Source organism: Pseudopipra pipra, chromosome 8 (genome assembly GCF_036250125.1).
Source record: "Pseudopipra pipra isolate bDixPip1 chromosome 8, bDixPip1.hap1, whole genome shotgun sequence".
NCBI classification, from domain to species: Eukaryota; Metazoa; Chordata; class Aves; order Passeriformes; family Pipridae; genus Pseudopipra; species Pseudopipra pipra.
The window spans coordinates 931920-945215 of NC_087556.1; the positions used below are offsets into that span (position 1 = coordinate 931920).

A 13296-nucleotide genomic window follows, 5' to 3' on the forward strand; every position below is an offset into this window, starting at 1 on the left:
CATCGATTTTTTTGGTAAAAATGAATTTCTTCTAGCAGGGCAACTCCCACTGGGTGCTCTGGCAAAAGGGTGATACTGTAATCCATCAGCAACAATGGGGAAAGAACCTTCTAGAAAAGAGACATTCGCTGCAGAAGAGCAAAATGATTATACTCAGAAGGAGGAAGAGAGGCAAAAGGGTGGTTTTTGCCAGTGGAAACAAAGATTTAATTATGACCATACAGAAGATGGAGAAACCTCAGCATTTCTTAAGTCTTGATTTAGCTCCTGTAACCCTAAACCTATGGATTTTCCCAAACATTCATTTAATGGACTAAGGCAGTAAACGCTTCAAACTGATCCCCTTCTTTCCCAGGGGAAAACCCCACCAAGACGGAGCTACCCTGGAAATTTTGCCTGTTTAACCTCTCAGGATGCAGGCCTGGACAGGGAAGTGGTACCTGCTGCCGTGCCATCCACCTTCCTGCTTCCCATGCTGGTGTTCCCATCATGGTATCCACCTTCCTGCTTCCCATGCTGGTGTTCATATCATGGTATCCACCTTCCTGCTTCCCATGCTGGTGTTCCCATCATGGTATCCACCTTCCTGCTTCCCATGCTGGTGTTCCCACTGTGCCATCCACCTTCCTGCTTCCCATGCTGGTGTTCCCATCATGGTATCCACCCTCCTGCTTCCCATGCTGGTGGTCCTCCCTCTTCCCTGCCCTCAGGATGTCTCCTCTCCCACCACCTGGACTCGAGCAGGAACAACGTTGTTTTCCTTCCAGCCTGAGCTGAGCACACGGGGACGTGTCACCAAACACCCCACTGAGGCTGAGGGGTTGCCAGCACTCCCATGCCCAGGCTGGGAGCAGGACTGGCCTTCCTTTCTTCATCCAGCACTGGGAATAAACCCCAGCAGACCTCACTTGCTCCTTGGCACCCGCCACCTCTGACGGCCGTTCCTCCTGGCATCACCTCAACCCCCGGGCACTGCCAGGAGTGTAACACAGGAGACCTTCAGGAGAGCAGCAGGGACATCCCAGTTCCCCGAAACAAGCAGCCTTTCAGCTCGGAAGCAGACGGTTGGAGATGCCAAACGTTGCTACCACACGGGATTTTCAAGCTGCTGTCAGCTAAAGTGTTTTGTTTTTTCTTTTTTCCTTCCTTAAGCCACAAGAATTTCTGAGCTCTTGGCAAGACCTTGTTTTTTTGATGGCTGCTCAAATATTTTTTTCTTGGCATACATTTGCATGGCTTGGATGGCCACAATCAAGTTCTGTACAGCCTTGGCACGAAAAGAAAAAAATAAATTTAAAAAAAAAATAAAATCAACAAAATCAGGCTCACGTTCCAGGCTCACGTTCCAGGCTCACTTGGCACATGAGGCAGTGATCTCTACTCTGTGTGAGTCCAAATCAGCAGGCTAGGCACTAAAATCTGCCTCTCTGAAGGCTCCCAGCCCAGGCGTTCCCTTATCTCGGAATTAGATGATGTCACTACTTTAATTTCCTCACAGAAAAAACTAGTGAGTCATCCTGTGCTCCTGCATTTTCGGGATGAATTTGCAAGGCCAGGCCAGCTGTTATAAAAACAATCTTCCCCATCTTCATTCCTGGAATCCCAAGAGACAGCTGCAGGGGTAACAAATATTTGACAAACAAAGCCGTCTAGTCAGCTGCTGACAAAAATAACAATATAAACACGAAATCCCTCCATGGCTGCCCAATTTTTAATATTCAGAGCGGTTCTGCTGAATGATCTCTCCCAAATGAGCCCTGCTCGTTTTGCAAACAATAGGTTTGACATTGCAGAGGGAGAACTGCCTTGCTTTGATGCCAGGGGTCTGTCACAAGGCTACTCTGGATGGTGCCAAGGCCGCGGGACCACCTTCAATGCCAAAGTCTTGCAAAAAGAAAGGAGCATAAATGATGGTCTTGCACAGTACAGACCAGTTTGGGGATTGAACACTCACAGGAAGTGATCAAGCACGTCTGTTTAACCTCCCAGGAAACTAAACCAAAGGGAATTAGGTGACCAGAAGGCAGATGACGAGTTAAAAAGCAGAGATGGTGCAGCCTGTTGGCAAATCCAGCTGTGCCTGGCAGAGCCACGACTGACAGCCCTGAGCTGCCCTGCACGGAGCAACAGCATCTGCTTGGGAAATGGCACACCAAAACACTGCTCCCCTGCCAGGAAAACCCACCCAGAACACATGGCCACACTTCTCTGTCTTCTTCTGGAGAGAAACAACCAGCTATGGGAATGGGAAACTGAGGATCAGTCCCTCGGACAAGAGGGAAGGAGAACAAAGGTACAGATTTTGACTACACATTAACCTCGGTATCAAAGAGCTTTCCAGGTGGGAGTTGCATCCACAGGTAATCAATTTCTTTTCACTTGAATATGAGATTGAGGGATTTAATTACTGGGCTGTGGTTCTCTATGGTAAATACACCCCCGTACGTGTCCCACCTCCTACTGTGGCAGGCCAGGCACCCTGTCCCTGAAAACATGCCAGCACTCCTGCTCCAAGCACCATGCAAGGAGACCATCAGCTGAGCTAAATTGTAAGACACAACCAGAAACACAAGCTCTGCTGATCAGAAATGCCATGTGAGTCCAGAGGGCTTAAGTCAGAAAGCAGAACCTCCTTCCAGCCTTTCAGCCAGCACAGGTTGAACCCAGCTCAGCTCTCAATGATAGGATAAGATATCCATTTTTGACATATTCCTCTCAGGAGAGAAATCCTGCACCTTCAGAGAGGCTCTAGTGGTTCATAAGCAGTGGGAACTACAGAGGATCAAGATTTCAAGCAGCTCCGTCAGGTTTTAAAATGCATATATTTCCGAATCCAGGGAAAGGAACGGAGCTGGGAAGGGGCTGGAGCAGCAGGAGCAGCTGAGGGAGCTGGGGGGGCTCAGCCTGGAGAAAAGGAGGCTCGGGGGGGACCTTCTGGCTCTGCAAGTCCCTGACAGGAGGGGGGAGCTGGGGGGGAATTGGTCTCTTCTCCTGGGCAACCACCAACAGGATGAGAGGAAGAGGCCTTAAGCTGTACCAGGGGAGGGTCAGGTTGGACATCAGGAGGAATTTCTTCACAGAAGAGTCAATCAGGGGCAAGGGCTGCCCAGGGAGAGGGTGGAGTCCCCAGCCCTGGAGGTGTCCAAGGAAGGACTGGCCATAGCACTCGGTGCTCTGGGCTGGGGGACAAGGTGGGCATCAGGTACAGGGTGGATTTGATCTCAGAGGTCTTTTCCAACCTAAATGAATCCTTGATTCTGTAAAAGAACTAATCCTCCTGCATCACTTGTCCTCTACAGGACATCTCAGCAGCCTGATGAAAGGAAAAAGCTGGACTCAAGCCCAGGCTGGGTCTCACAGTGCCTCTCTCTGCCTCAGGCTGGATGCTCAGGCTTGAACCCGGCATCTTGAACCCCGTGTGCTTGACTCTGCAATGGTGGATGGCCACCAGCAGGCAACAGGAGATCTCTCTCCACCTCAGCAACTCTGTTAAGGCTTGCAAAGCGCAAAAGCAGCGGGAGGAAGGAGCGAAGGGAAGCTTGGCCAGAAACACCGCTAAGGACACGATTAAATGGGGAGGGCAAAAGGTCACTTGGCTGGAAGAAATCATTACGATGAATTCATGGAAGGGAAGTTCATCCAGCGCTATCAGGAAGAAAGGCACAGCCTCTGGTACCTCGGGTCACAAACCAGTGGAAGGGTGGACAATGAACTGTGGTGCCCCAGCCATAAAGTCTCGCCTGGCTCCCGCTCTTGGGTGCTACTGGAATCAACAGATGGAGCCAAACAAGCCTCCCCATCACTCAGTACCTCCTCAGTCCCCTTGGAATTTCTGTTGGATGAAGACAGGGTTGTTTTCATCGTCACACCACTGAATGTGCCACCCTGCACAACGAGCTGCAGGGGACACGTCCAAGTTGAGGACTCGAGTTTGGAGGCGGCAGGATGAAGGTTTCCTGACCCATCTCCCTGTGCACCTGACCCCTACAAGCTGCAAGACGGGCTTTTAATCACAGGAGTGCACAGGGGGTTACCCAGAGCCTGGCCTAAGGCAGCACCAAGAATGCTGTACCCTTCCTGAACAAGGGGCTATTTGGCATTTCCATCATCCCTCCCTAAACCAGGTGTAGGCACAGATCTTCGTCATTCCACGCTATTCCAAGGCTTGCTGAAGGGCAGTTACACATTTTCCTTGGAGTTTACTGTTAATTGGTCCCTCAGAAGTTGATGAAAACTCCCAGTATCTCTCTAAGGGTGGCATCATCCCCAATTTTACAGCCATGGAAGAGCAGCCCAGAGTAAGGCCAACAGCAGATGAAGACTCGAGATCCCACACAACATTTAAGACATAAAAGTGACACACGTTTGAGCAGCTCCCCCAGACTTCAGGCTGCACCTCTGAGAGCTCAACACTCCTCACATCCATCCCCGTGGCCTCAGACCAGCTTTACAGAGATGAGGGCAGATGCAATGAGCTGCCCCAGCCATGGCTGTGGGGACTCATCCACATCATTCCCAGAGGCAAACCCACAACTCAGATCCCCCACAGCAGCCCTCTATAAAACCCTCCTCTAAAACAAGGTTTTTTTCCCCTCTTCCCACACTCTCTGGCAGCACAGCCTAATGATCTTCCCATCAGAAGGGCTGGGCAGGCCTGAAAAATGACCTCCTGCCCGACACACTTTTTTGCACCACAATGGGAAGCTAAAAAAGGGTTTGATATCGAAGAAAACATTTTGTTCTGCCAGAGAGGCCGTGAAGACCTCGAGGTCAGAAAGTCTTGGAAATGTAGGTACAGACCGTTGTTTTCCAACAGTGCTCAAAAAAAGCTCATCCCAACAAACCACCAAGTGCTGCATCTAAAAAAAAAAAATAAAAAAAAAATCAAATCAAATCTATGCAAACCAACTCCTTTCTCAAGCTCACGTTGGCACCGAGTCAGCAAACAAAGCTTTTGACACATATCACTGGAACTGAGCCAAGCTGCAAGCAAAGGAGCAAGGCCCGCTCTGTGAGGGATGGGAGGCAGGGCTGGCAAGGAACTACCGGCCCCACAGGCAAATCCCAACTTCCCACACCCCATTTTGTGACGCAGGCCCAGCACAGAACACCTGAACCGGGCTTTTCGCATCCCTCCTTTCTGTTAATGATACACTCGGGGTAAATTTTCCCTTGGAAATTATTAAGCTGTGAAACCATTAAGGAACTACTTCTCACTTCCCCCAGCTGTGATTCAGAGCTCAATCAGAGATAACCATTAGTAGTCACCCTGCTCACGATAACAGAAAATTCATGAATGCAAACCTGAACTGAACAGCCTCCTTCTTAATGGACTTTTTAAGATATCAAAGCGTAGGAGCAGCGTGACCAAAGTACAAGCTCAAGGCAGGACATAGCAGGACCAGCACTAACACAGGCCCTGCACACCACTTATCTTCTGGGGGCACATACAGCTGGAAGTTTATCTAAAACACCTGGTTTCAGATAGGCAAGGTCTTTTCATTTCTATTTCGAGACACCCTCCAGGATCAACATTAGCCCAGTAAAAACAAAACAAACAAACAAAAAAAAAGGCAAGTATGCCAGTGTTTCTCTTGAAAACCCTCCAGAAAAACAAAATCCCCGTGGCCTAAATCCAAGCTGCAGCTGCACTGCACATGTCTGGGTAGTGTGGGGTGTGGGGGGTCTTCAACATCATTTATCTTGCATCAAAGCTCTTGTAGGGGCTGCCCAGGGATGGAAACCTCTGCCTGTGTCACAGGTTTGGACACGGATTTGTAACTGGCTGTGACTTCATCTGTGCACCCTGAAAAGCGGATGAGGCTGGAGTCTGTGTTTATCCAGGAGTTCAGGAGCAGGACAGGAGGGACATACTGACTCAGAGCCACCACCCCAGCAACCCACAGCAGCAGCTCAGCTGGTGACCCCCGGGAGATGGAGATGTCCTGCAGAGCCACCGTTCCTCCTGGGAAAGCGAAAGATTACCCTCCAAGCTCACCTGCAGGGATCAGGCCTGCCCTGTCTGCCTCTCTCCTCAGAGGGAAGGGGTGTTCAGGCAGGAACCACCCACCCCAGCAGAAAAACCCTTCTACTTTTCCACGTGCACGTCCTTCTGCGGTCCTGGCAGATGGTCTGTCCAGGCAGCTCCTTGGAAAACACACCCCGCTGCTCCTGCTGCCATGGCACTGCCAGGGAACACCAGAGAAGCCCTCCTGCACTTGGGGAAGGTCCCCCAAGGTCCCCAGCTTGCAGCTTCTGGGGCTGGACCACACCAAGGTGGTTATTTAACTCCCCAACCCCTGCAGGGCTCAGCCACGGAAAGAAAAAGGCATTCATATTTAGAAGACTGCAACTTTTTCTGGCTTTTCTTCCCTGAATTCCCCAACAGAGCGGGATATTGTTACCAAACAGGGTCTTGGGGCAGCCCAAGTGAATGAAACAGCAAGGTGTGGGCAACAGACTGGAAAGGGAACTTGTTAATAGCAAAGGGCTTCAAAAGAAATGAGGAGAAAAGGGGAGAGAGCTACAGTTAACAAAAGTTAATCACCTCACCTTTCCCTGATCTTCAAAGAAAACAGATGTAAAGCAAAAAAAATAATAGAATATAAACCAAGAAATCCTAAGCACGTGATGAGCAGCAGGAAAACCATCTCCTTTGACTGTCATGGTGCAATGAGTTAGGCACTGTATCTCACAAAATAAATCATGCTGTAAGAACAAGGCTTGTGACTCGCTGGATAAAACCTGAGAAACTCTTCCTCGAGTAATTCAACCCAGAGCAAGCCACACTAATTCCCCAAAATCAGGGTGCACTGTCACCTGGACAAGTGTCAGTGAATAGCTGAGCTATTCACAACTGCTTGGAAAATAAACACCTTTAAAGGTGTTTCGCTCTTTGTGTTCAAGGCAACAGTTAAGAGGAAGCCTGAGAGGAGATAAACACCCAGTCTGGGTTTTTTTAATAAGCTTTTTCTTCTATGTTGCTTAGCAATTAAATTGATGAAGCTGTACATATGCTACTGCTCTGCCTGGGATATCACTCAGTCCATCTGAACTCTGCCCCGTGGCCCCAGTTTTTTCAACACGAGAGTTGTTTTTAGGCAAAGAAACTAAGCCTCTTTCTTCAGGGTTGTCATCTGAGCTTGTGGTTTTTTCCCCTTCTCTTTAAATAAATTTAAATAAGCCCACACCATTTGCACATAAGCCCTACACAAACAGAAGTGAATTAGCAGAAGTTACAGCTTTGTGCCCCATCAGGCTCCAGCGGCAGCATCCCGGTGAGAGCGAGGGATGCCACACTCCAGTGGGAGGGATGCCACACTCCAGTGGGATTCCTGGAGATGCCGTGACAAGGGCAGGGGGCTCACAAAGCTGTGACACTTACCCTGAAAAGGGCAGTTTCAGTGCCAGGCTCTCATTCTGCCCTAAGCACCTCTAAGAGAAACTCAGGACGTTCCCCTGCCAGGGACAGAACTCCCAACGCCTCCATCCCACGAGAAGCACTGAGCTGCATTTTCCATGCACCCACAGGGACACAAAGCCACGCAGGCAGTCACCCCAGCGAGGGGCCAGCCCTTCCCAGGCCGTGCCTGTGGCTTTGGGCTCCGTGGCCAACTCGCCTGGAGCACACTGCACCATCTGTATCCTCCTGGAAAGGCTGGGGCCGGGCTGCGGAAATACCAGGGACGCCGCAGGTGGAGGGAGAACAGGCTGCTGTCTGGACAGAGCTAAAAGAACCCCTCAGCCCTGAATGCCACGCTGTGCAGGAGCCCACACAATAAACAAGGGCAGTCCCACAGCTCCACCTTCCTCGCTGCAACTCCTTCCCCGTGTGCTCGCTCCTGAGAGCTGGGGTTTGCCTGCGAGCACACAGGAGGGCTGTGTGAGGAACATTAAGTCTTTGAGGTCATCGTTAAAGAACGTTCTTCTCCCCCCAAAAATCAGCCCTGAAACAGGTCAGTAATAAATGTGTTCTGTCAGCGAGGTCTGGGAACAGGAGGATGCTGCCTGGCACACAGAGGACTTCATGCCTCTTGCAACGTTGTGAGCAGAAACAAAGAGCACAAAGCATTTCCAAACTAACCGGCCACAGAGATTCCTGCACACCAAGTTTTGGGTCCTCAGACAAGGCAGAATTAAGGAGCCATGGTCATTTTCAAGGACAACACATGCAAAAGCAAAAAAAAAAAATAAATCTAAGTTTTCTTCTCTGCACCCTACCAGAAGCTTCTATTAATAAATGCAGCCAAAGCATCCTCAAACCATCCTCAAACTCCAAAGGGCATTCAGGCTGAATTTCGGATTTAAATCTTGGGCTTCTAATTATTCAATTTACAAAAGGAGGAGCACAGTCAAATAACACAGCTGTCCATCTTGCCACAGGTGGCACTGCTATGCCTTTCAAAGGCTCACAGCTGATCGACATCACCTGCAAATCCCGGCTCTGGCATACTCTCAGCCAGTGCAAAATGCTGCTAACATCCAGCCTCACAGAACCTGGGCTGTGGGAGAAACATTAACACACCACCCACGTCATGGAAACGTGGTAAAACTGGGATTTTATTAGTAACAGGGATTTTTAGGAGTAATAACGATTCATGCAACTGGGAGAACGAAGAATGGGGATTAAGAAGGGGGCTGTACCCATCCTAATAGGACAAATTATTGTGTGTCCCGTCTTCATTTTCGAATGGAACTGCCTCGGCTGCAGCTACAGAAAGTGTCGGGAGAAATCGTCCACGTGCACATGCAAATAATCGTGCTGATCAAAGGATCCCTATCAAAGGGAAATCCCTCATCCCGTGCCTTTGATATCAGCTGGAGATGGCTGAAACCGAGAAGCCGCTGAGGTTGCGTGAGGGGGGAGAACTTCCTCCACGCTCTGTGCAACACATCACTAATGGGACATCACCATTTCATCACCATCCCCAAAACCTCTGGTAATTAGTGAAATCACGCCTTTTCTCAGTCCATCAGATACCTGGCAGATAAGCACACGAAAATCCGCCCACAACTGTCACCCAGATAGGATCTGTTTTGACAGTCACCGTACAAAGGTCAGCCGCAAACTTGCTTATAAATGTCATTTTTCCAGCCAAGGGTGGAGGCAAAGGAGAGGGATTATTCTGGAAGTTCAGTAATGCCTCTCTCCTGTCACACAGCAATAAACAGAACTCCCATGCACAGCTCAGAGCTTGCACCTCCCCTCCCTGAAATAATCCCTAAACCACAGGTTTTCGCGTGCCCAAGAACACCCGGCTGCACAGGCGCGCTTTGTTCCGCGTGGTTTGGGGTTGCATTCCTACCCGCACACATTACCGGGGTGCCCAAAACGCATCTGAAAAACGTACGACGAAGTAAAAAAAAAAAAAAAAAAAGTAAAAATCAACCAGCAACGGCAGCCCGAAAGACTTCCGTCAAGATTTCTTCTGGTTCTGATTTAAAACCTGGAAAACGTATGGCGCAGCCGGAGGGACCCGGGGCTCGCATCCCAAATCCAAGGAGTAAGGGAGGGCAGCTGGCAAGCGGAAGGCGACTTCAGGCTGCGAGTGCGATTTGCAATTTTAATTTCTAACTGAACTCTGCCCTGGCTACGCTTATTTTTTCATCGCTCTGCGCGCGTTACATATTTTTAAAGCGCCGGCTGTGCAGGGTGCTGGGAGCCCATCGCCAGGCTGCCTTCCCCGGGGTGGGAGCGGGGCAGAGGACGCCCAAAAAGCCCCCCGAGGAGCGAGGCTCAGCCTTCCCGCTGCCTCGGCGGGGATGGCAGCCGGCAGCCCGTGGCACCCCTGGCAGGGATGGCCGGGCACGCCCCTGCCCGCTGCCAGGAGCGTCCTCCCATCCCGGCACCCCCGGGTGATGCTCTGCCGGCCCGGCTCCCGGAGGCGCTGGATGCCCGCGGGGATCCCGGGGCACAGCGGGTTCTGCAGGGCCCCCCCGGCGCGTCCCTACCGTGTGCTCGGTGCTCGACATGGTGCGGGCGGCGCGCAGGGCCGGGCGGGCCGGGGCTATAAGGGCTCGGCGACACGTAGCGCGGCCCTGGGCCGGCCCCTCTCGCCCTGCGCCCGCCCCCGCCGCCGCCTCCTCCGGCCCGGCCCCCCGGGGCAGCGGGCAGGGCGCTCCGGCACCGGGGGGACGTGTCACCCACCCGGCCAGGGCCGAGGGGAACCCTCCCGGAGCGCTGGGCAACAACGTAAAGCTGCCCTAAAATCAGCTCCGACCAGTCCGGGCTCCGGGAGGGAGAGCAGGAACAAGAGCCTGCACGAAACGACTCGAAAAGTCACCTCTGGAGGAGGATGATAAGGATGATGATGATGATGTCTAAGACCAAGCAGTGCTGGAGGATAGTCCCCGAGTGTTTGGCCAAAATGCCAAAGGAAGTTAAAAAGAAACACGGAGGAGTCTACCAGCACACAAAGCTCAGCATGTGAGGGGAGCAGAAACACCACACCTGACAGCTTTGCCCCAAATCTGCCATTTTCCACCACCGGAAAAGCTCAAATCCCAGGATGCTGCTGAACTGGAGGACAGGCAGTGTGCTGGAGGAGGGAAACCACCGTTCATCCTTGGGATGGCCCAGGAGCCAGAGACAGGAAGAAATGATCCCCATGGGTGTGTAATTCTGCACCTGGGCACGCACAGCCCGGTCCAGCATGGCACATGTCCTCTGACCACTGTCTCCTGATCCATACCCATCCATCCATGCACCCAGCCCAGGGCTGTCAGGATGGCTGTGCACGCTGTGCTGCCTCTCCTCTAGGAGGAGATAACTCACTTCTCATCGTGCCCAGAAGAGCAAGTGCTCTCAGATATCTCTCAGACAGGTCCAACATGCCGAGCCGACTCTGGGCTGCTCCTAGTACCTGTTCAGCACACAGCCACCACCAGCCGTGCATGTCCCTCCCCATAAAAACACTCCCGTTCCACCTCTGTCCTTCATTCCAGCAGTTTAAAGTCACGATGCCCTGAGTGAAGCCCCTCAGTGGAAGAGGAAAAAAAGGCTCGTTCTCCCGAAGAACCCTTAAAACAGAAAGTGGGAAACCCCAGGGCAGAGGTGAGAGGAGAGACAGTGGAATAGGTGGGGTTCCTGTTGGAAGAAGAACTGGGCTCTGCCGTGGGAGCAGGGAAAACATGGAAGTGAAGGAATGGGGCTGGAAGGAGGCAAGCAGCACTTAGTCAACCAATAGCTCCTGGAGCCAGGCAGCTATTAGAGTGCAATCAGCTATCAACTGCACTAATCCCCAGTGTAATTCCAGTTAAACCCATGGCATTACACTCGGGATTAGCTCAGCTAAATAATACCAGGGTCGCTTTTTAGCATCACTCATTTCGTGCTTTTCCTTACACTGGGTTGGGGTTTTTCCTCAATTAAGGGCAGATTAAAGTTTCTGCCATAAAAATCAATACAGCAAAGTTGGAAGAACAGGAAAATGAGCCCCAACACAATATCCATTGGAAAAGCACATCTGGCACAAGGAACCCTCCCACAGCCATTGCCTGGACAGGACACAGGCTACATCTCATCCAGTGGAGGACACCAGGAGAAAGACAAGTTAAATGACTGAAAGTCATCTCTCATGAGTCAATTGTGCATTTTGATTCCTGTAAGTATTACTTTTAAGGGGTTTTTTGTTTGTTTGTTTAGTTGGATAAAAACATTTAATCTTCTGCTTCTGTGGGATGAATTTTAAGCTCACATCTTTGCAGCCTTTCTGTGTTACTTTGCCTCTGTGTACCTTCAGTAAAACATGCCCAACAGACCAAAGCAAGGGGGGAAATACATTTACTGAAGAAAAAGGAGCAGCAAGAAGGTGTCTATGAGGACAAGTCACAAAGAGGGGCCTCTCTAACCACTGACCACTCTAAACCATTCCAGCCTGACACACAACTGGTTCCAATGAGGGCACTTTGGAAGGAAAAGCAGTTCTCACTAAAAATAAGCAGTAGGAAGGTCAGGGGAAAGACAAAAAACTTGTGTTACTATGTAACAGAAAAATTAGCATCAAAAACATGTAACACCTCCATGTTCCCCTTAGATATCTATCAGACAGAAAATGAGTCAACATGATCTCCATTTGTTGCATCATTCTTCATTTCTAACTTCAAAGTTATTTCCCTTCTAGGAATTAAATTGACTGCTCACAACCTACCTAAGAATTGGGACAATTAGTATTTTCTGTACCAAAGATCAAGGGGGTTTTCCTCTCCAATTTTTCCCAAGTATAATGCAAAAAATGGTATGAACTTCTGTAACATGAACCTCTAATAACTAAATACATGTGTCTATTGCCTCAAGTTTTAATTTGTGTGGGCTTTTCAAGGAAGTGATGATGAAACAGAATCAGAAATTAAGCAAAAAAGAAGAAAATCTAGTTGCTTACCTCAGGAGACATATGTATTAGTGACACTCCATTTCCATGGAAGAACTTCTTGGGCTCTTGAACAAGCTGTAAGAACTTCAGCTGACACAGCTGGGAGAAGCAGCAGCACTCCAGCAGAGCAGACATGGGGGCAAAATCTCTCCAGATGGAAAGAAAAGGGCACTTGAGCAGCTGCCTTGCTTGATAACAAGCACTTTCAGGAATGATTTGGCAACTTACAGCACTGGTACCTAAGGCCAGCAGGGCAGGGGGGGATTCTGCCCCTCTGCCCCTTAGGGGAGACCCCCCTGCAGAGCTGCTCCAGCCCTGGGAACAGCCCAGCAAGGACATGGAGCTGCTGGAGAGAGTCCAGGGAGGCATCAAGATGATCAGAGGGCTGGAGCAGCTCTGCTGGGAGGAAAGGCTGGGAGAGCTGGGATTGTTCAACCTGGAGAGGAGAAGCTTTGGGGTGACCCAATTGTGGCCTTCCAGGGCCTGAAGAGGCCAACAGGAAAGATGGAGAGAGACCATTTCCAAGGGCCTGGAGTGCCAAGACAAGGAAGAATGGCTTTTCACTGCCAGAGAACATGGTTAGATGGGATATTGGGATAAAATTGTTCCCTTTGAGGGAAGTGAGGCCCTGGCACAGGTTGCCCAGAGAAGCTGTGGCTGCCCCTGGATCCCTGGAAGCGTCCAAGGCCAGGTTGGACAGGGCTTGGAGCAACCTGGGACAGTGGAAGGTGTCCCTGCCCATGGCAGGGGGTGGGACTGGATGAGTTTTAATGTCCCTTCCAACCCAACCCATTCTATGATTCTCTCATTCCAGGGAATATTTTTATCTGGGGGGGATTCTCACCACACTTACAGGACGGGAGACTTGTTCCTTTCCCTACTGAGAGGGACACAAGAAAGTCATGCTCTGGGTACCTGCCCTTGT

At 50.6% G+C, this 13296-nt stretch overlaps 1 protein-coding gene across 2 annotated transcripts in view; it reads right to left on the reverse strand.

Moving 5' to 3' along the window:
- The window catches only part of PAPSS2 (3'-phosphoadenosine 5'-phosphosulfate synthase 2), a 29768-nt gene extending 19731 nt beyond the window's left edge, over positions 1 to 10037 (reverse strand). For both annotated transcript variants that reach the window (XM_064662155.1, XM_064662153.1), the window contains exon 1: positions 9952 to 10037. In XM_064662155.1, coding sequence (XP_064518225.1) covers positions 9952 to 9972 — 21 coding nt within the window. In that variant the 5' untranslated portion in view covers positions 9973 to 10037. The remainder of the gene's footprint in view (positions 1 to 9951) is intronic.
- Between the last annotated feature and the right edge of the window lie 3259 nt (positions 10038 to 13296).